The sequence below is a fragment of the Mastomys coucha genome, unplaced genomic scaffold, assembly GCF_008632895.1.
Source record: "Mastomys coucha isolate ucsf_1 unplaced genomic scaffold, UCSF_Mcou_1 pScaffold22, whole genome shotgun sequence".
NCBI classification, from domain to species: domain Eukaryota; kingdom Metazoa; phylum Chordata; class Mammalia; order Rodentia; family Muridae; genus Mastomys; species Mastomys coucha.
The window spans coordinates 157,708,941-157,732,629 of NW_022196905.1; the positions used below are offsets into that span (position 1 = coordinate 157,708,941).

Sequence of the window (23,689 nt, forward strand, 5' to 3'; positions counted from 1 at the left end):
TTCCTGGGAGCTGTCTCACTAATGTCCCTCTCCTGCTCTGGCTCCAGGTCTCCGCTCTTACTCTGAAGCTCAAGTAAACTCTTAAATGTCATGTCATGTTACTAAAACCTAGCATCGGTCTGGTAGAGTGTATGTCCTCGGCACTGCTCCCCGTGCCTCCCTCTCTGCCTCCGCCACAGCCGATCCTGTCTGTCACCGTGCAGTATTTGCCCGGTTATCACCCGTACGCCTGGTCCGGCATCCTCGTGGGTGATGTGGGATGCTTCCTTGGCCCTATCATCACTTAGTAATGAGCTTTTCCTCTTCTTTGCAGTCCTCTTCCTGGGCTTCATCTGCTTCCCCATTCCCCCTCCTAATCCTCCTTTCATTCCTGAGATCCTGTCTCTGTGGCTAGCTCTGCTCTATGATCCTGCCTTCAGGGTCACCAGTGACCTCCTGTGTAAAACCGGAGTGGGTGGTAATTCTGGAATGGAATGCTGTCCAGTTGTTTGACGCACAGCTACACATTCCTTGACCTTCGGGTCCTTCTGTGCTCTACTCCTCTATGGTCATTTCTTGCTACCCAGCCTCCTTGAGTGTCCTGATCTGTGTGTACAGTTTCTTCACTTAGCTGTCACTGGTGAGATGACCCCCATACCAAAGCTTTAAGTAACTGCTCATCTCTGCTCATCCCTTGCTCCAACCTCCTCTGTCTATAGGGTCCCCTCTAATTCCTCTGGGTGCATGAGAGGCAGACCCCACTCAGCTGGCCCAAGCTGGAGTCTGCTTTGGGCCCCCACTGCTTTTCCTCAGGCTTGGTGACTGAGCACAGTTAGCTGGGCACCACATAGCCCACTCCTTGCCCACCCACAAATCCTGCAGGGCCTACTTTAAACACATTGTAGGCTGAGTAAGTACTACTGCGGGCTCTGCCAGGATCCAGCTTCAGGTTGAAATGTGCATCTCTCTAGGATCTCCTCGCCTCTGCCTGCTGTGGGTCATACTCTCCTAGTCACCCTTCCTATCTTTTCCCAACCGCCGACAGCTCCAAGTACCCTGCGAGGACATGACATACCTCATGTCTCTCCTAAGAACCAAACACAGTGGTGCCCTCTTTTCAAAACCGTCTTCGTGTCCTCGGACTCAGCGGACGAAGGTCCGCTGAACCTTTGGCTAACTGCCTTCCTGGGTTCTGTACTCAGCGACCGACCGCCCGCTCCCATCTTTGTCAGTGGAGCTCAGCTATGAGGCTTCTTCAGAACTCAGCACCTTTCTAGCCAGGCCTGGGCACAGCTGCTCTGCCATAGCTGTCCTGTCCCAGCCACTGTGTGTTTCAGCACTAGCCAGGCGTTATTTTGTACATGATTGTGATCAGCAATCGATCACTACTGTCTGCTTATTTCCCTCACTAGAGCATTGATTCCGTGGGTCAGGAGTTTTGTTATATTATTTTTTCTACTCTAATGCAGAATCTATTTATAAATTAGGCAACATAAGTAGTACTTAGTAAGAGCTTTGCATTTTTGTGCTGTCAATAAAAATTTTAGTATATAATAGTTTCAATAAGTCATTTCATACTCAAAAGCAAAACTAATTTTTAGATTACATAGCTCACATTCTGTGTTTGCAAATGTAACACAAAATGCAGTGTAAACTCTGCATAGATGAATCAGTCATGTAAGAGCCATGGTACAGGGTTTCATATTAGACTCTTTCTTAAAGACCAGGTGTTGTGTTTTATAAAAAAAGAACAGGATATGTTTGATAGAGCCGGGTATGGTGAGGTGGGAGGAGTGACTCGGCCGGCATCCCTTCCCTCTGAGGTAACAGTCATATAATGGGTATAGTATAGAATAGAGTTTATTTAGGGTGTGGGAGGGGGAGTTGAGGAGGGAGTAGAGAGAAAGAACAAGAAAGAGAGAGACACAGGCAGAGACAGAGAGATGGAGAGACAGAGGGAGAGGGAGAGGGAGAAAGGAGAGGGAGAAGAAGAGGCCAGCCAGGAACAGGGAGAGAAAGTGGGGAGGGGAAGGGGAGAGAGAGAAAGGGGTGAGGGAGAGAAGAGAGTCAGAGAGAGAAGGGACAGAAAGAATGAAGAGGGGCCAAGCAGCTCCAATATAGCAAGCCAGGTATACCTGGCTGTTGCCAAGTAACTGCTGGGCAGATATTATGTCACTGGGATCTCTGATAATGATTTTCAGAGGAACAAATACAGAATATGGATGGTTCTGCTCTTTTACGGTCCCATTTCCCAACAAGCGCAGCAAAGTCAGTCATGCCCAGCCTCTGAGTTTTCCTGATTGGAACACTAGACTCAACTTTCTGGTGCACAGCCGAAGGCTACTTATCTTCTTCCTCTGTACACTGCCATCCCTGTTCTAAGGGGACAGGATCTAAGGTCTCAGTGTGGCCAGTCAGTGTGCACAAGGCTTAGCATGTTCTGTCTGAGCTTACACGAAGCATCACTTCAGATTTAATTATTTCCAGCTGCCAAACCCAAAATGTAGATATTTACTCTTTGCAATAAGTTTTCAAAGATGAGTGCACTGTGAATTGTCTTGAGTTGTGATTATGAACATGAGCTGCTCATGTATTTGCTGTGCGTATGTGATTGAGAACGTCAGATTTACTCAACAGCTTTTCAACATACAACCAAAGCATGTGGCAATTCATAGCTAATCTCTTGAGCATACTCCTCCTCAGGGAGATTTATGCCCTTAACAGACCTCAACCTGCCCCTACCCTGCTGGGGACAACCATCTACCCATTTTCTCCTCCTGAGAGTCCCCTATCAGAAGCCTTGCTTTAAAGAGGTGTGTGTGTGTGTTTGTGTGTGTGTGTGGTGTGTGTGTGGGTATGTGGTGTGTGTGTGTATGTGGTGTATGTGTGTTGCGTGTGTTTTGTACGTGTGTGTGATTGATGTTCGGTTTTGAATGTGAGTGCCTGGAAAAGTGCCCTACACATGGGAAGTACTCAGTGAGGCCAACAAGATGACTCACGGGTACTTGCTGCCAAGCCTGACAACCGGATTCCCACCCCCAGGATCCAGACTGTGAGGAGAGAACTAGATCCTGCATGCTCATGTCTGACTCCCTCAGCCTGTGCCGCACATACATAGACCACACTAAGTAAATAAACAATGGATTAAAAAAAAGTACTCAGTAAACGCCCACTGTGAGGAAGGAGTGAGATATTCAAGCATTTCCTTCAGACAAACTCTAGTGTCTAGGATTTCTGCAGGTCTGAGTGCCAGATACCAGGCTTGTGGGCTAAAACCCAGACTATATAGGGTCTCAGAGTTAAAGTGAAGAGAGGTGATATATATATATACATGTATATATATACATATATATATGTATATATATGTTCAAAATAGTTAAGGAAGAGAAGGCTAGGAATGCACTTTTTATTTTATTGAAGATTTTTCTATTAAGAAACCCTGAAGAGCAGTGAATCCCTGTCCATTAGGCATGCATTAGTGGCAAATAGGATGAAGCCAGACAGTTATTAAAAGAAACCTGATTTTTGAAGCATCATGTGAGTTAATTACCTCAATTTCCCAACTGTGCCTACTTTGTCCACATTAAATGCACTCTCTCATTCAGCATGGTGGGGTCTGTGCATTTCCTTTGGGATTTTTTTCCCTGTGATAAAAGCACATTACCAGTGCTCATTTTACACACCTCCAGTTTGTTCTTCTGGCTTGAATTTGTGACCTAATCCTCCATCTAAGCCCCAGCTTCGTGTGCTATCTGTACAGTAGAGGATGAGTGATTCTTTTCTCTTCCTGCTGGAAGAGAGAATGAGAGAGGCAAGAGAGTGAGAGAGAAGAAAGAGGAGAGAGAAAGAGAAGAGAGAAGAGAGAGGGAGGAAGGAAAGGGGAAGAGGAGAGGAAAAGGGAGAGATAGAGAGAGGGAGAGAAGGAAGAAGAGGATAAGGAAGAGGAAGAGGAGAGGAGAAGGAGAAGAAAGAAAGGAAGAAAGAAAGAGAAAGAAAGGGAAAAAAGAAAAAGAAAGAAGGAAGGAAGGAAGGAAGGAAGGAAGGAAGGAAGGAAGAAAAAGGGAAACAAAGGAAGGAAGGAAGGAAAAAGAAAGAAAAAGAAAGAATTACAGAGGGCCCAATTAACACCAGACATAGGGTTTGGTGACTTCTCACATTATATGTGTTCATGGTTTTTGTCTCAGTAGCCTGACATAGCTGGCAAGTTATGTGAGTGGCTGTGAACTGATAGTGACCAGCTCCTGTTGACCACTGCTTGCATAGTAGTCTAAGGCCCTCTGGCAAATGGTTTTAGTAGTGTCCCCACCTAGCTTCCTATTAACAGACTTGCTTGGTGAAGGAGTTTTGGTTTGTTAGACGTTCTGCTAAATGTGGAGATCATCTCACATTTGCCTCTGGTTTCTACCCAACCCCCTGGGCTACGGTCTTCTTCACAGTCAGTGCTGAGAGATGTACCCAGTGCTCAGGGCTTCAGAAGCCTGGCATGCACCTTATCTTTGTCTCTGGTATGTGCTGGTATAACTTTTTTTAAAAAAATATCTTTTTGAAATTAGTTCACACAACATAAAATCTACTTGTTTCCAACATCAAATTCATTGCTTTTCAGTATATTGAAAACACTGTGCTGCATCATCAAATGATGACTTTGATCACTGTTTTAGATAATTTCAAAAGAGACCTGAGATGCATTATGAGCTGCTGCTGTGTTTCTAGACTACCAGCACCGGCAGGTGAATCTACTTCCTGTATCTGCAGAGTAACACATGTTGAGTGTTCTGTATTGGGTGAACCCCATAATAAATGGTTGTAGGCCCTGTCTTCTCTCACTAGGAAAGGATCACACAGTTCATTCACTCTTTAAGCTGCATTCATATTTGCTTCTTTTTGGTACTGATTCTTGTTTGTTTACTCACTCACCAGCCGGTGGATGATTTCTGTGTTTTTCTTTTTTTTTCCCTGATATCTGGAGTGCTGGTCTAAGTATCCTGTACATGCTTTAATTATTCTTGGCTATATAGCCAGGAGAGGAATGGTTGGGGTCGCGGTGCAGGTCTGCTTTATTGATCAGTCTCCAGGTTGCTTTCTGTGGCTCCCACTTCCATTTATGTTAGTAAGAGATGGAGCTGGATTTCTTTATACCCTAGTAGCAGTGGTTAGTGTGCGCCCTTTGCACTGCAGGTGCCCTAGAGTGAGGTACTGTGTTGCAGCTGTAGTGTGCATCTCCACCACGACTACTTGTGACTGCCTTCTTGTATGCTTATTGGAGACTGGCTTCTCATCTCTGGAGAAATGACTTCAACCTTCTGTCCATTTGAAAATGATCGTCTCTTGTTATTGAGCTGTAAATACTTAAATATTTGGGATATAAGCTCCTCAATATTTATAGGGTTTTCAGATATTTTCTTTCATTTTGTGGGTTTTCTTTTTTGCTTTATTCATGGTGTGTTTGCAACACAAGAGTTTTGAATCTGCTTAAGGCTAATTCACTTGTCCTGGAGTGTGCCATGTCTCAAAACTCCTGTTTAACCTCCGTCCACCAGGGGCAGCTCTTGTGCTGTGTTCTGAGTTCCATGGCTCTAACACACAAGCTTAAGGGGTTTTGTTTGTTCATTTGTTGTTGTTGTTTTCTTTATTTATTTTTAATAAAGTTGTGATGTGAGGTTCGGATACAACTTTTTTTTTCTCACACATGCTTTTCTAGCTGTTCCAGAGCTGCCTGGTGAAAAGAATATTCTCGTCCCACTGTTGTTTTGACACCCGTCTTAGTTCACTCAGCTGGCTGTGGTGAACTTGCACAGACAAGGTTGCTGTGTAAAAGGCACACACCTGCTTATCACAGTTCTGGAGGCTGAAAGTCTTAGATTAGGGTACCACCTGGTCCAGCCTTAGATCGGGGCACCGCCTGGTCCAGCCTTAGATCGGGGCACCGCCTGGTCCAGCCTTAGATCGGGGCACCGCCTGGTCCAGCCTTAGATCGGGGCACCACCTGGTCCAGCCTTAGATCAAGGCACCACCTGGTCCAATGTCTCGAGAGGCCGGCTTCCTGGTTCATGGGATATCTTCTTGCTTTCTTCATGAGGTGGAACGCATGAATGAAACATTCTGTCCCCCAGGACCCCATCACCTCCCAAAGGCCCCACACTCTGAACAGTCATCTCGGGGAATTAGCATTGGCTGTTTGCCTTCCAGGAAGTATAAACACTCGATACATGTTGTCTTTGATATCCTATTTTTGGCTCTTGGTTTTTATCCCACAGATTTCTATGGCCCGTGTAATGGGAAGCAATTCAGTTTTTCTTCTGTGCTTAAAAATCTTAGGCCAAGTGGGCATGTGGGGGCGATGGTGTATGGGTTCAGAGACCAGCCTGCTTGGATATAATTTCAGTTAGAATCTGATTTGGAGCAAGTTGTTCAACTTCTGTGGCCTGAGAGCCTCACCCTGAAGAGTGAACATCTTTAAAATTGATGTGGAAAATGTATGAGGGACATATGGGTTACATACATGTTCCCATTTAACTTTGGTCCTGTGAGGTACCTATATCATGATACCTATATCATGAAGACTGCAACAGTCCTTGCTAGAACAAGAGAGAAAAAAAGAAATGTTAAAGCCCTGCTCCACTTGCAGAGCCCCTGAGCTTCTTATCTTAGTGATGGCACCTATGGTCTTGCTACTCGACACTAGAGTGTTGACAGAGCCTCTTTTAAGCCTCTAAGGTTGCCTTCATCTCCAAGATGGCTCCTGATCTCCAACAGCATCCTGCCCCATGTACCTAGGATAGCTCTAGCAATTAGGACACAGTAGCACACCCATTCTGACTTACTTGGTTGCACTCGGATATACATGCACAAAGCAATGTGCTCACCTGGGCACCCAGGTACTGCTTAGGAGGAATAGGAGGCCATGTGACCCTGGGTCTGGACAGGAAACCAGCTTGTTCTGCTGTGCCCACAGCTATGCCACCATGATGGGAGATCTGGGCATATATTCCTTCCTCTTGGTTGTCTCTCCTTTTCTCTATAAAATAAGGAACTTGCTAGCTATTCTCCAGGGACTCTGTGACTTTAAATTTCAATGTGCCTATAAATATGACTAAGTGATTTCACAACTATATTTAAAACTACAAGAGCAGACTAAAGGGTGGGAAACTAGCTATGATTCTCCTGTTGGAGTCACAATTGGAACTGGGTTTCAAGAACTGTGGTGAGTTACAGACTATACAAATTCAATGATAAAGGACTGATAAAGTTGGATGTTTGTCACTGTAAAACTACCCACAGGGGGGTGAGTTCTCATAAAGTATACCTATATAAAAATGGTTTTCAGGTGAAGGTTTTGAGGATGTCATCAGCAACCTTGTAGAAGACCGTTACTGAGGTGCTGCATTGGGGACAAGCTCGGTTGCTTCCTGTTCTTATCACTCAGGTCTTCACAGCTCTCATCTGTTAAGTCACTCGAGCAATACAGATTTTTAATGAATTGTGAGAAGCATTAAAAATGAAAACCATTGAAAATGAAAGTGTCTCTACAGCTTTCGTGCCTTTAAAGGTGCAGGGCATTCCTCTTGCAGGCATTTTCTTCTGGGGCTCGCTCCAGAGGGTCTCCTTAACAGAGGCTCCTCAGTATATGCGAGTGTGTGGCCAGCAACCACTGTTTGACTGTCTCTTTGTAAACACTCTTTATAACTCCTCATGGAGATAAAACTTAATTTTCCTTTCCTTCTTTGTAAAAAATCAAATTTGTAGGTTTTTTTTTTTTTGGGTTGTCTAAATATTCTTTAGTTTATAAAGATCAGCTATGAAGAAAAAGAAAATACCCTCTTATTATGTGTTCTACCACTACAAATAGCCACAAGTGGTAGTTTTCTAAATTTAATTTCAGAATGAAAAAAAAAACCCACAGGCATACATATAAGTGTGGATCTGTGTGCACAGAGACACATAAGCACAAACACATGAATAGAGATATGTGTACAGAGAGGCACATGCGTAAACATGAGTGTAAAACATTAATATAGATGCGTGTATACAGAAACAAATATATGAACATGAGCAGAAGTATAGGCACTTGCACAGAGACCTATGCATAAACCCGAGTGCAAGAACACACAGACACACAGATGCATATAAACAGAGGCACATACATGAACATTGACATGGATGGACACACCTGCACACCGACCCATACATGCATGAACCCTGACATAACTCATGTGAGTGCAGGCATATATGTAAACATAGCCACATACATGCACAAACACTAGCATAGCCTACATGAATCTAGACATGTGCATGAACATAAACAGACACACGAATGTAGACAAATAGATATATGCATGCATAAAGACTGATATAGAGCCCACATGAATGTAGGCACATGCATAAAAAAAGTCCACATAGAAATGTGCACATAGAAATATGACCATGTACATGCAAATGCTCTTAGCATGCATGAACACAGACATGTGCACATTGAGTTCCGTCCTACAATAGATCCATGAACACACACACATGAGTGTTGATATACAAACCTAGATGTCTATTCATTCCAGAGAATGTGTGTGTACAATTCCAAACAGCTTTTAAAATTAAACTTAGCTCATAAATATATGACTAAGTGATTTCACAACTATGTTTAAAACTACAAGAGCAGACTAAAGGGTGGGAAACTAGCTATGATTCTCCTGTTGGAGTCACAATTGGAACTGGGTTTCAAGAAGTGTGGTGAGTTACTGAATATACAAAATCCATTGATAAAGGACTGATAAAGTTGAATGTTTGTCACTGTGAAAAATGACATTCCTTCCACAGGGGGATGAGTTCTTATAAAGTATACCTATGTATGTGTATACTTTCAGATGCAATTGTTCATGTTCTTACTCTACATCAAATGAATGGTTATATAGTGTTCCTTGTACATGATAAAGCTTTTTAAAATCAGACCTCTTAATATTGAGGTTGTTTGCAGCCTACCCCTTGTATCCATCATTTTCAACCTTCCTAATGCTACTACCTTTTAATACAGTTCCTCATGTTGTGGTGACTCCCAACCATAAAATTATTATTATTATTATTATTATTATTATTATTATTATTATTTTTGCTGCTTCCTAAGTGTAACTTAGCTGCTGTTATGAATCATGATATACGTATTTGTTTGGGGATCATGACCCACAAGTTGAGAACTGCTGCCTTACATCATCTTAGGGGACTTTGGTGTTGAGCCGGCTCACTGTCAGGACTTTGAATCTGATACCTGTGGTAGGATGGAGTGAGTTTGTGTTTTTTCTTGTTCCCTAGTGGTATCTGCAGAGGGCAGCCTGTGAAGAGAGGCAGTGGAGAGACACTGTGCATGCTCAGTGCTCTGTGGATTCTGGACCTCTGTGGGCTCCTCCCAGGGCCATACTTCTGCTGCTGGGCTTGTTAGAGGACCATCCTTCATTTCAGCAGCCAGAGGAAGGAGAACTCAGTCCATCCCGCTTGCCCGTCCCAAGCCTCTCTGGGGTGGGGCTATCCTATCAGTTCTGGGTTCTGGGTGGAGTCTGCAGTCAAGTCCCTCTCAGTAGGGCTCTACAACCCCTTTCTTACCTTCCTTGCTTTTTTCTTTTCTCCAAATCTAAGACTTATGTTTCATAAGGGACCACATCAGGAGCCATCAATATTCACAGTTAAATGACCTGCAACCCCCAACCTAGAACACAGTAAGAGAGAAATAGAATTATAGGTCATTTTAATGCAAGGCGGGCAGCACTGTGACAGGATGTGTTTGCCCAGAGATTTAGGAAAGGCAATGGGGAAAGGGGGGGGCAGTAGTGTTTTGAGTAAATTTTACATTATAGGCACTGTGTGGAAGAGTCCGTTGTGACTGACAGTTCCAGGATCAAGGCAGAGAGGATGACAGTCCCGGGATCAAGGCAGAGAGGACATTCTGACTTAGACTTGAAGGATGGGTGCATCAAAGAAGACAGCATGGGCATTTCCTGGCCTTTTGTGACTGACCGGGCAATTTGAATAATTTACCTAGGCAACCACAGGGAGGACTCTCAGGACTTGTTATCTACAGTGGACTTGTTTATAAATGAGCCATAAGGCTTGTTCCAGAGTCAGTAAGACTTCTGGAAGCACCTAGAACACACTGGACAGTAGCAGAGCCTGCTGGGAGGCAGGGACTAGTTATAATGAATGCATAGTCATGACGTTCAGAACCGTTTTCCTTCCCCAAGTGCCTGTCTATTCAGAAACGAAGCAACGAGCAGGTAAAACACATATAGGAATCTATCAAGATCAATTTAACTCTGGTCCTAATTAGCCTGTTTCCTAACCGTTCATATCATTGTCAAGGTAATTGATGTTCACACCTACACTTGAATAATATGCACCTATATTTACAAACAAGAAAATGCAAACATTTTTCTATGTTAAAATGATACTGATTGGGATGGCAGGAAAGAGTCATGGTAGGAATGGATGCCATGGAGCCTTATGTACTGAGTCGTATCTAGCACTGTGACTCCTTGCAAACTGGTGATCCACTTGGGCAAATTGTTAGTGTTTCCAGTATATAAATGCATTTCCCATAAAATTGCTGTGAACTGAAGTTTTTAGGGTAACAGGCAATAAAGTATTTCCTACATGACCAAACTGAGGGGCTCATGAAGCCAGGTTCCCCAGGCAGAGAATCTGGATGGAAGAGGGGATCCATTAAACCTTGTTCTGGTCTCAGGCAGCTGGAGGCTTTGAGGGCAGTCATTTTAAAATACAGGAAGTGGAAAAGCTTTATGTAACTCATGGAGAGAAAGGATCAAGAATGATGGTTTTGTCTTGTAAAATCACTAAGCAGAGACTTGATAGCCATAGAAATTTGGTGACTGTGTATGGTGTTAAGAAACAATATAGTTCCTGGGTGTAATTGTCAAGTAGCACAGTCTCACTGCCTCAAATGTTGGATACTAGCAGCACGTTGCCATAGCAACGAAGCAAGTAGCTATAGCAGGATAGTAAGTAGCAAAAAAATCATTATAATACTTAAGAACCCAAACTTTAATATTTCATTTCTGTTATAATCACAACTACTTTTCTTTAAGACCAAAGCAATCGGGCTTATGTTTTTCAAAAGAAAGAAAATATTTTTTTTTTTGAGGAATTTTACTTTTGGGGTCATTTTTATGGAATGAACTGTGTGGTAAGTTCATCAGCAAATTTGCCCTGACTCTTGATTATTCTGCTCACTTAACATTAATTACTGCCTGGAGCTGTCCACACTCAAAGTGCTGAAAATGTAGCCCAAGATGAGCATCACCGTTTCTTGGAGAACTGCCTTATTGGTGCACATTTTGTTTTCTGGACTGAAGTAGACACATATTAAACACATTTACACACTCAGATATGTGCATGAATGTTTGAGCCATGTGTTCAAACCCAGGATTTTTTTTTTTAGAAAATGTTACTGTTTTAAAATCTGTATTTAAATGAGTTGTCTTAGACTATTATGAGAATATATTATAGTTCTACAAGGTTTTGTATATTCTATAGATTTCATTATCAATATATAATTAAATAAAACATACATAGCATCTTTCCTTCCTCTCTCCCTCTTTTTGCACTGGAATAATTGGATAATGGTTGACTGCTCAACTTAAGTTAAAAAAAAAAAGCACTGTTCTCAGCAGAAATGAAGATCACTAGGAATATTTGGATTTTCAGTGTTTGAAGTATTGCTGTTCTCCTACTGCACTGCTGAAGTTTAAAAAACTTTTTCTAGACACTGAGAGTGAGTTGCTTCCAAATAATCAAGTTACAAAGGAAAACCATGATTTACCTAGACTTTTTTATTATCAAATGTTTTCATTAATGCTTTCATTTGCTTTAGCGCAAGCACCAGAACAAAATAACAATGGCCTTCTCGGCCATAGCACAGAAGTAGTTTCTCCTCACTGAACTGTAATTGCACATGCACAATTAAATAGAGCTTATTCCTGTAGCAACAAATGTTAAGGATATGCACAGAAAATGTTACTTGTGTTATGATGAACATTTCAGATGTTTACAAGTATCGATTGTCCCCAAAGCACTGTGCTATGAATTTATACCATGCAATAGACATTTTAGTAAATCCAGATGATCACAGCATGTGTTATTTAACCACAGGATGCATTTTAGAACATACAATGGAATCAGGTTCATTAAGAATTTTATCTTCAACTTGTCAAACTGGCAAACTGATTACATTTTCACCTTAACTCAGGACAGCAACTTGGAAACATTCAGTGGCTTCCTAGTGTTTTTGGTCTTCAGATGAAGGGAACAGCAATTGTATGTCTGTATCAAAGAATGTTTGGAAAGGTACCATGAGGTCATGTTGGCAGTCTCTGGGGTGATGTGAAATGCAGGAAGCATATGTCCTGGGGGGACCATGTTTGTTGGTACCTCCAAATCTAGTCTTTGTCAGGAATGTCTGTCCTAGTTGGGTCATATACTGAATAATTCTGAATAGCAATAGAGAACAGAAACAGCTATAAATCTTGCTCATGGAAAACCTGCCCATGCTTTTCCCAGTTATGCTTTTCGATCCAGGAGTGTTTCAAGTGTTCTTTTATGGAGTACAAGACCCTACTTCTCACAGTGTCTGTGATTCTAGCTGAGTGTTTGTCCCCTTCTCCTGCCCTTGTCTTTTCTCTCCAGGAGGCTGGGTTTTGTATCTATCTCTCCTGCTTCATGTTAGGTTCTTTGTACTATTGCTTTTTTTCACTAATTGTTTTTGTCTTAATTTTAGGGCTTTTAGAAGTTTGAATCTATAATTCAAGGAGCTGTTTGTCTTCTCTTTTGGTTCCAGAGGATGGGAAAAAGTTTGTATTTTCCTACACCAACAGAACATTAGACCTGACTTTCAGATCATGTGCCTTGCAGGCCAAATACAGGTCGTGGTGGGTGGGGCTCTGATAGGTGCACCTGAGGAATCCCTCTTCCACTGTGCCTTAATCTGTACCTTCTGGCCAGGGCAAATTGGGTATGAAGTTTGTCTTGGCCAGATTTTAACTCCGTAAGTGGCATTTCTCCTGACAGAGCTCTGATATTCCCCTTACAGAAGAAGAACTGTCTGCCCATATCAGAGCAGGTGAATGAATGTGAATATGTTCCTGAACTTTCAAGAGCATTGAACAACCAACTTGATAAATAAGTTCTACGTCCAATCTGAACCTTCTGTTTTCATTTTTTTCTGAGTCGAAACTGTAATCACCTTTGAGGAAGCTGAAGAGACATGGCATTTGATAATCCTAAGGGCTTGTGGAGTCATACCATCAGGTTGACAAGTCTACTGTAGGGTACCCATTTTACTCTAAGAAACTACCTTGGAGCTGTGGAGCTCTCTTTGTGAAATTTTATGCTTAGAACCTGTGAAAGTCCTTAATATGAGAATAAATTTGACACCAGAACTCTCACAGTCCTCGATATGTATGCATGAAATTAAGATGATGGAACTAGCCATTGCTGTTTACATAGGTGATCACAAAATACAAATAAATTAAGATGTGCTCACTCTAATAATCACAGTTAAGGTTGGCATATAGAAAATGCATGCTAACCAGATATTCAAATGCGGCAGTATCTCTGAGTTCACTCTATCATTATTTGTTTATTTTTTATTGTTTGTAAACAAGGGATAAATCTTAATTGTTTAATTACCGCTCTCTCCCCCATGTCTATATGGCATTACCCTAAGAGCTGTGTGGTTGATTTATTGTTTGTAATTCACTGGTTATGTTCTCTCTTGATTCCTCCTGTTTCTGAAAGAAGATTGGGAGTCTCAGTCCTGAGTGCAGCGCTGGCTTTCTGGCGATGTAAACAGGGATCAAGCAAAACCAGGTCCTCTGGGGCTCCAAGTGAGATTTATTTGCAAGCAGCTCGTGGCCTTTCATCTCTGAAAATTGTGAATATGCTCATTGATACCAACAGGAGAGGGCAAAATGTGCTACCAGAAAAACAAAAGGCAGCTAATCTTTAATTTAATGTAGCAAAACAAAGTGCTTGTTGAGCTGTTGATGCTTAAGGCTACTGAAATAAGAAAGGCGTTGACACTCCGACTCTGTTGTTTACCAGCTTGTAAGTCCTTCATTCTGGATTAGGAACCAGACACCAGCAGTTGCATAAAACATGAGTACATGCTTACCTTTCCTCGTGGTTCTGCATGAACCTGTGATTGTGAAGTCAGTTGACAGCAAGCTTTAGGGAACTCAGTGGTTCTAAGGCTAGATGTTTTATATACCCTTGCTCAGCCTTACAATGCCTTGCACAGGGGGTGGTTGGCTCTTGACCTAATTTACCAGCAATGGGTGTTGGTTTTGTATTTTGTCTTTCCTCCTGGGAATAAGAAATTAACATGGGTGCTTAGCAGGGAGGTTGTCACCTGGGCTGAGCTGCAAGAAATGGCTGCATTCTTGATGAGTCTTGCCCTGCACCATGCCACAGAGTCTACATCCAAAGCTTCATTCAGAGTCTACACAGAGCTTCATCCAGCTCCAGAACTCACTCTGAGTGGTGAAATCCATCCATGGAATACTGAGAATAGCTTTGTGCAGCCATGAACATTGATTTCCAAATCAGCATTGAATGAAATTTCAACGATCTGGAGGTGTTTTAACAATGGGAGTCAGGTCAGCAAAGGACAGAAAAGAGGTTGACTTGGGTGGTCATACTGGCTTCTTAAAGTTAGCTAATACTCAATTTCAATCAGCAACTCAAATTGGCTGTTTCACTAACTGTTCATTGATGAACTTGTCCATCCTATGGCTGTTTTGAGTCAATCTGAGAGAGACAGCGACTCCTTGGTGATATTTAAGAATTTATCTGACTACTGCTTAGAAATCAAGGACCATATCTGGTGGGGCTCTGTGCAGATTTCCTAAGAGCTTTGTCAGTTTCCCTGACAGAAACAAGTACTCATGTCTACTTCAAAAGAGATGGTCAGAAACTGCCATCCGAAAACATGGAAGGTTCGGGCAAATCTTTATTCAGTATCTAGTGATTAGAGCTAGACTAGATGTGGGGTGAGAAAGAGAATGTCTGTCTGAGATGTGAGCAGAGCTCCTGTTAGAGACAAGTCACAAATGTCTCAGAACTCCCAACAATGCCTCCATTGGTGAGTTCATAGACACCTGGCTTTGTCATACAGAAACCCAACCCCAGCAGTACTATAGCTCTTCCTGTTGTGATCATAAAAAAGAGAAAGAGCTATAAGAGTATGTTCTGGTGGGGTGTGGGGGGAAGAGAGTGCCTTGGTGGGCCCATGCTGAGGCATCCCTTCCCCCTGAGAGACCAGTTACAGAAGGTATAGTATAGAATAGTTTATTTAGGGCGTGGGGTGAGAGGAGTTAAGAGAGTGGTAGAGGGAGAGAAAGTCAGAGAGAAGGAGGGAGTAGAGAAGTAGAGGATGGCCATGACCATGTGGAGAGAGGGAGGAAGGGAATGGGAGAGGGGAGGCAAGCGGGAAGCAAGAATAAGAGAGATAAGAGAGAGAGGAAGGGCCAAGCAGCCCCTTTAATAGTGGGCCAAGCCTGCCTGGCTGCTTCCAGAAACTGTGGGGGTAGAGTCCAGATGGAATACCAACACTTCCCAGCTGTGCTTTGCTGATCCTACATATGTCAAGTGCCTCAAGCCACCCTGGTTATGATGGCTTCCTACTCCTTCTCTCTAGGACAATCTAGTTGTTTACCAGGCCTGGTGTGCTGCTGATCACCCCAGTCTCTGTTTTCTGTATGAGATAGGACTGTGTATTTGGCAGGAGGGTATTAGTTCTAGAGCCACTTCTGATCCAGATAGCTTAGCTGTGGTTTGGTTCCCCCCTCTGTGAAATACGGCACAAATAGTACTGTCCCTTAGGGTCTCAGGAGGCAGGTGAGCAAAGCACATGGTCCTGGGGAACCTTTAGTACAAGGTACCTGTTCCTCTTCCTCCTGGTTAGATGACATTCTTCTTCCTCTTCCTCCTGGTTAGACATTCTTCTTCCTCTTCCTCCTGTTTGAACATTCTTCTTCCTGCTGGTTGGATTTTCTTCTTTCTTCTGGTGCATTTACTAGATTTGCTCTGACCTAGTCTGTACTATGTTCCCACCACTTGACAGATAATCTGTTGAATGTAAAGCCAGCAGTGTTGTATCCTCTTTCCTCACCAAACCCCACCATACAGTGGCATCCTTATGCTAGGCCTCACTCTTCTGTGTCAACTTTTCCCCAGGCTGTACCCTTTAATTCCATCATTCCCTCAAGCGCTTCTACTCCTACTTACTCATCACTTGAAGGCCCACTCTCCATTATCATCCTTAACCCAGATTCCACTCTTCCATGTAAGCATTATTTCAGGTCTCACCCTGTATTTCTTTTTTAAAAAGTTTATTTTATTTATTTATTTACTTAATCTTCACACACACCAGAAAAGGGCACCAGATCTCATTACAGATGGTTGTGAGCCACCATGTGGTTGCTGGGAATTGAGCTCAGGACCTATAGAAGACCAGTCTGCTCTTAACCACTGAGCCATCTCTCCAGCCCCTTACCCTGTACTTCATGATAACTTCAGCTCTTTCTTCCACTTCATTATTACCTCAGGCCCTACCCTTCCATTCCAATATTATCTGGGGGTTCTTTCTACTTGTGGAAAACTGTAGTGGATGGATGCATTACTCATGGATTCTTGGCAATGATAAAACACCAGGAGAAGGTGACTCCCTAAGGTAGAAAGGTTCTCCATCAGTAAGCAGGGCATGGAGGACCATGGCGGGGACAAGGATTTTTTTGGATTTTGAATCAGTTGTTTTAATGACTGGAGACTCTAGTCCTGTGGTCTTCAGTGAACTAGGAAACATCTGGAGAGCAAGGAGCCACTGACAAGACATTGTACTGAGCAAAGGGTAGATCTCAGATCCAAGTCCTGCTTGAATCATTTCTCTGTGGTATCATCATGAGATACTCCAGAGCCTGATGTGGACTGCTGAGTGATCAGCGGGGAATAGTGCCATGGGATGGTGACCAAGACAACAGGTACTAATTCTCTCTTGACTCGGGAGGCCAGACTCTGAATGTGAGGTACAGGCTGAGGGAATGGTTCATTCTGCAGGTTCTAGGGGTCTATTCCATGCCTCTTTACAGAACCTGGTAGTGACTGGAGATCCTGGTGTTCTTTGGCTGTAGATCTCTCAGTTTCATCAGCTTTCCTGTCTTTATATTGATGTCAGTGTTCTGGGATGCCTTTCATTAGTCTTCCCTAATTAGAGAGTGATCTCATCTCAAGGTCCATAATTATGTCTAAAAAGGCCTATTTCCAAATAATATGGTATTCTGAGGACCCAAGTGGACATAGACTTGCAGGGTGGGCATGGAGGAAGACACTCAACCTACTCCAATGGTGACGGTAAGCTCCTTGGTGAGGAACATCAACACATCCAATAGCAGGCAGCTTACTTTCCTAAAAGAGGTCTTGAGTGTCCACTGAGGGGAAGTGTATGTATCATTAGATATTCCTTCCAGTAACCTGGTGTGTTAATGAGGCAGACTGAAGAAGGTCTGTATTGATTTACTGTTTTTTTAAAATTAAGATTTAAGTATTTATTTTATGTATATGAGTACATTGTAGCTCTCCTCAGACACACCAGAAGGGGACATCAGATTGTAAGACTCTGGTGAGCCTTAGCTTACCTGAGACCCCCCTGAGTGAGCCTGGAATCGATGCAAAAAGCAAGAGGAATTTATTGTTCCAGTGCATTGGGGTTGTCCCAGACCCGAAGGAGAGGTGGCGACCCCATGCAGCTCATTCAGTGAGCTTTTTATACAGTTTTCAGGGTAGTAGCCATTAGGACTTTTTAAACTGATTGGTCTTTAGGGAATGAGGTGGCAAGAACTTCCCTTGTCTGAAGGTGGGCAAAGGTCTGTCCTTTGGAATGTGTCCCCACCTGCAGGTCAGTTCCCCCACTGTGGACTGGGGAATGTTAATTAGCCTCCTCCCTTCTGGAGGGGCAAGTGTTCCATGACCTTCCCAAAGTTCCTGAGCTGACCTTTTCAGGATCCCATTATAGCTGGTTGTGAGCCACCATGTGGTTGCTGGGAACTGAACTCAGGACCTTTGGAAGAACAGTCAGTGCTCTTAACCACTGAGCTATCTCTTCAGCCCAGGTTTACTGTTTTGTTTTATCATGAGTATTAAAGAAAGTTATTGTGAGCTGTGGGTACACTCCTCTGCACCGAGAAACCTCAACACAGTTTCCTGTTGGGGTCCAAAAGCAAATTCACTCAGACCAGTATCAGCACACTATAAACTTTGTAGCTTAAATTGTTGAGCCATGATGTACTTCTAAGGAGTATGCTAGTCTAATTTGGTCTAAACATAGTGTGCCCTGTACTAAGCCAGTCTTGTGAATAGTGCATTGTCTAGCAGAAGCCCTGCCTTTTCCAAGTGAGCTGTCAGGGAGGTCCAGGGAGGTTTTGCTAGGACAGTATTCCTGAATGTCTCCTGTAGTATTTGCGCAGTGGCCAGGCTCAATGGCAATTCTCTTATCCTTGGTCATCACCAGCCACTGTCTCTGTAGACATGCCAGTGGAGAAATCCAAAACTCTAATAAATCTTTGGTTATTTTGCATGTGCTTTTAGAGAAAAGTTACTTTGCTACTGTGAGGTTTTAGGCATAGTCATTTGGCCCCACCCACCAGGCACATAAAAGTCCCACCATCTTTACAAGATCACACCCTTATCTCTACTAGGACTCTTGTGTGTAGTGTTTGCCTCCTGGGGTAGAGGTTCTGTACTTCAAAGAACAGCAATCATCAAAGGCCCAGACCTTCACTGGGAATAAAAAAGGTTCTTTTCTACCGGGACACCTGCAATTGAAGCAGGTGTAAGGATGTGTAGATGGCGGGGGGGGGGGGGGGGGGGGTGTCTCTGATCTGCCCTTACATTTCCTCCCCCTGCTTACAATTGGTTCTTATCCCAGTCTGATGTACTGAAAGATTAGAGTGGAAGGCTTGCCTTTCCCCCTGCAACTTCTCAGATGCCAGGGTGCTCGGAGACTTGAGCGTAAGCTGCTCATGTGGACGGGGCCTCTTCGAATACCCTGCCCACTCACTTTTATGAAGACCTGTGTCGTCAGCTCTGTGACGCTCTGTAGGAAGTTGCCCATTTATGGCTACTAGAGCAAATGATATCATCACAATAGGTGGCTCCTGTCTAAATAGGGATCGTTTGTGAAATGAGATTATAGGCATTTATCTGAAAGAGCAAGAGACAGAGCACCTGCTCTCCATAATTGCGGTCCCGGGGGACAGTACTGCTCTCTAATCAAGGCGTCCATCTCCATGGCTAATTTTGTTACCAGCAGAGAGCTTGCGTTTAACGCTCAGTGCCAGGCAGCCCCCATATCCACATGGAATCCACTCCAGATCCATGTTTTCTATTACGCTTGAATATATGGGACATGCATAGGGATCCTATGCCTGCCACTGTGCTGCAGTGTGCCTGTTTTGCAGAGTACTGTGGCTGCCTAGTCCAAGCAGAGGCTGCCTGGAGCTGTGACCACTCACTTGGTCACCCTGGCCTCCTCCTCCCTTTGCAGCGAGGTTGAAGTGCCCCTGCGTGCACAGCTCCCCATCTGCTGAGGGGCTGCCTGCACTTCACATTCGGATGCTGCAAAGCGTGCAGCGGGAGTCTCGCTTCGGTAAGTCAAAGGTGACTCATTTCTCACTTTCTATGTCTTGGATGTAGACTTTACTAGTTCCGTGGCCTCTGGGAAATGATACTTAACTGATCAGCACTCGGTCAGCTAACCCGACAGCTGCTTACCTCTCTGTACTTTGCAGCATGTTTTTTTTATGTTTTTTTTTTCTTTCATTGCCCTGTTTCATAGACCTAGGGTTGCACTGCTTTCATAAGTGAAATACTCATGTCTTGATAGATGGTAGTGACAGCCAGGAGACGAGCACTGCAATCCAGAGAGCATCCTCCGTTCTCTGGGGGGACTTGGGGGAGATGGTCTTGCACAGCAATCCAAGACTACAGTATTGTCCTAGGCAGACAAGTTCTGTCTCTAATTAACCATCATTTCGATAGTCACCAGATACTGGAGCGGTCGGTCTGTAATGCAAGCACTGCTTTGGCTGGCTCTCCTTTTATTTCAGCAAAGATGTAGCAGCTGGGCTGTGGGTTCCGTGGTCCCCTGGGAATGAGTAAATCCAGGGACCTTAGGTCATTAAACCTGTGTTTCATAGGCTAGCAAGAGAGAGAAGCCTGCGGAGAGGGCTTCCTTTGTGTGGCTGAGTGCAGTAAAGGGTTTTGAGCTCTTCCCAGCTGCAGTTGAATAGGATGAAAGAGGGGAGAGGTGCTGGGATGGACGCCTGCTGCGAAGCGTGTCTGTGCCCGGTCTTTACAACCAAAGCCCCTTCCAAAGCACTAATTTAGTGCTTACCCCAAGTAGCCCTCCTCGGCTTTGTGGGAGGAGATGGTGTGCAAGTGTCAGGGAATTGCTGAGGCTTCGGAGTGCGGTCTAACAGGGAGCTCAGAGAACCCAGCCAACTGCTTCACACCAGCCAGGAAGGGTCCCCCCCCCCTTTGCAGTGAGGAACTGTGTAGCTGGTCCAGCTAATGTGGCTGGTCCCCTGCCTTGGGTGGGCAAGCGAGCCACAGGGATGAAGATGAGGTGTGCCTGGTGTAGTCTTTCCCCACTTGCTTCTCACTCTGCTTCCTTGACATGTTTCAGTCCATTCTTGCTAACCCCTTGGGGAAAGGAAACACACCTCTCCCTCTAAAGAGCACGGCTTGTCACATCTGGCCACATCTGGTCCCTTCCCTGGCACGTCACGAATTAGACTTGTTGCCTCCACATCTGGGTAGTCGCTGGCTGTACACATCCCTGTTATAAATGGCTGAGTTTTCACAGGGAGGACTTACACTCTGCAAAGGACTGAGCATGTCCAGAGGGAAGCTGCCATTGGCTTCTGCGTTTCCAGGTGGATATCGACTGCTTCATTCATAATTTTATCCCTAGAGCTCAGGTCTATCATCTTCCAGGAGCTCAGTGTCCAGAGGGGATTTTGTAGCCTTCAGTCTATTCTCGAACGAGGACCAGTCTGTTTGACTTTACCCAGCCTTTTGAATTATGCTTCACTAAGCAACAAGTATTTTATTACCCACAACCACCCATCACCCTCGCCCCGCACCTGAGAGAGCTCACAGGACGGCATGTGGCATCCCAGAACTGCATGGATGTCCCAGCCTTTGGTTGGATTTGTAGCCCAAGTTAGAGGTTGCTGCTGGAAGTAAGCCCAGAGAGATGTTTGGATCACAGCAGTTTTAGCCATCACCAGAGAAGCAGGCCACTGGCTCTTTCCCTAAGTTTAAACCCCGCCTTCACACGTATCTGTTACTCAGCACTAAGTGTCTTTAAGTAATGTGTACTGTTTTTTTTTTTGTTTTTGTTTTTTAAACCGAATCACTTCAATATAATTAAAGCAGAGGTGGAACTGTAGAAATGAAGGGCAACTTTGTGACAGCGTTCGTTGGTGACCGTAAGCACGGCATGCGCACACAGGTCTCTGGCATGACAGCTGACAGTTCACAGCCCAGCTGTGGTGCTGCTCCAGGCCACTGGATTTTCTGGACAAGCTTTAGTTCTCTCTCGTGCTCTCAAACACGACTTCCAAACCATGTGCAGTCTTTGCTTCCTAGACTAGTGTTGTTTTCTGTAAATAAGATACAAGTTTTGAGTTTTTTGAAACTTACTTCATGGAGTGTGTGTGTGTGTGTGTGTGTGTGTGTGGTAGTGTGCCTGTGGTGTGTGTTCATGCCTTCCACCTTGTTAAGGTGGGGTCAGCCTTCTACCTGCCATGCATAGGGTATTCCAGCTGGCCTCTGAGCTTCTGCCCTGTTTTCCTGTCTCACATTCTGTCCCTGTCGTAGTGCTAGGATGGCTAGGATGGCACATTGCATCTAGCTTTTTTTTTTTTTTTTTTAACAAAGGTTCCAGGGACTAAACTTGGGGTTGCACACTTGTGAGGCTAGTGCCCTTCCCCTTCTGAGAAATCTCTCCTCCCCGAGTTTTACTTTTTTGTTTCTCCTTCAGTGAGTGGGTCTGCACCTCAGTGGGCTATGCTGAATTCTGTGAAGTCGTCAGTCAGTGCAGGCTGCTGAGCTCCCAGTGAACTGGACGTCGGGGGAGCGGAGCACCGCAGCCCTCTATACTGTATTAGAAAACATGGTCTTTCCAGCATTCTCTGTCTTCATAGCTGTGCCATGAAGACAGGCCCCATCTCCGTCCCCTACACATGCCTCAGGTCCCACAGAGGCAGTCTGCGAAGGGAGCAAGGCAGGTTGCTGAGAAGAGCTACAGATATCAGAGGAGGTGAAGGGGCGCTTTGGAGGGATGCTGGCAAGAATGCTGCCATTGAGCCTCGAGATAACAGCTGACGCCTACACACGGTGTGTTTCCAGCCAGTGTACAGTGTGTGGGATATTTCTGAATCAGTCACACCCCCACATGTTAATGGTGTGCTCCCTTAATGCACCCAGCAGCTGAAAACAGTTATCCACCCTGGACTCGGTGCACACAGCACTCACTGATGCTCGAGCTCACACTTTGAATCAGGAAGTTGTTTATGGAGATGCAGCTGTTACCTGAAATTTGCATATTAGATCATTATTTTACTCATGACTAGTAGTAAAATTAGCATTTTTGTTCAACTGACTAGCATCGAGAAAAAAAAGTCATAATGTTTCTTGGTGAAGAATGGCTGTTGTGAAATGTCTTTCTTGTCTGCGTATGTTGGTTCGAAGTGTGCTGCTCCCTAAGAGCAAGGGTAAAACTGTTCCTCAGGAACTTTCTTTCTCTCTTTCATGGCGGAAACCCTCCTCCCTCTAGTCGTGTGGCTTTGGAATTTAACTTCCTTCAGACAGTGGCCTCTGAGTTCCAATTGCAAGCCTGAGGTTGGGCCTTGGCATTGATCACAAAATCGCAGAGTTCTGCGTGCCCAACCTTTCAGCAGTGGTCACAGGAAGCCTTTGTTTATGTCTTCCTTCTAATGCAGTGTCTCTCAGGCATACACCACCTTCTCAGATCATCGTGTGCCTGTTCCTTCACCCTCGTACATGCTTCTTTGATAACAGAGACAGAGAATCCTGATTGCCAGGGTCCATAAGTAGTATGGTCCGGGGCTGGAGATATGGCTATGGGTAAAGACACTAGCCTCTAAGCCTGATGGTCGAACTTTGATGCTTAGGACCCAAATGGTGAAGTGAGAGAAATAGTTCTTGAAAATAGTCTTCTGACCTCCACCTGACCTCTACATGTGAGCTGTGGCATATGCGCACACATGAGCGCACACACACACACACACACACACACACACACACACACACCCTGTAGTAGTATAGGTTAGTGCATCTGAGTAACTTGGACTCTGAGAGTTCTAAATCTTCTTAATCATGGCCTCTTGTGAGCACATGGGACCCCCTTGGACCTTTCCTGAGTTCCTTGTCTCAGTCTTACACCGAAGGGTTTGATTTGTCACATAGAAGGTATTCCTGAAGAGAGGTCACTTAGACCTGAGCATGTTCGCTGGGTCGCAGTGTAGGATGGCTTACTCAGGGCAGCTCCCTCCACCCGTTGAGCGTGTTCGCTGGGTCGCAGTGGAGGATGGCTTACTCAGGGCAGCTCCCTCCACCCGTTGAGCATGTTCGC

General features: G+C 44.3%; 1 protein-coding gene and 1 long non-coding RNA gene across 4 annotated transcripts in view; one reads left to right on the plus strand and one right to left on the minus strand.

The window, feature by feature from the left end:
• Positions 1 to 23,689, plus strand: part of Dlgap2 (DLG associated protein 2) — a 663,305-nt gene that overhangs the window by 185,541 nt on the left and 454,075 nt on the right. For 2 of the 3 annotated variants that reach the window (XM_031339172.1, XM_031339173.1), the window contains exons 1-2: positions 16,640 to 16,692; positions 19,574 to 19,675. The exons of the other annotated variant lie outside the window; for it this stretch is intronic. In XM_031339172.1, the coding sequence (XP_031195032.1) occupies positions 16,647 to 16,692; positions 19,574 to 19,675 (148 nt within the window). In that variant the 5' untranslated portion in view covers positions 16,640 to 16,646. Of the gene's footprint in view, positions 1 to 16,639; positions 16,693 to 19,573; positions 19,676 to 23,689 lie in introns of those variants that run through there. 3 annotated transcript variants of the gene reach the window in all.
• On the minus strand, positions 4,557 to 9,672 carry LOC116068961. Its single transcript, XR_004109776.1, has 2 exons — positions 9,568 to 9,672; positions 4,557 to 6,557 (listed from the first exon to the last, which is right to left on the minus strand). It is a non-coding gene; the product is annotated as an uncharacterized LOC116068961 (long non-coding RNA).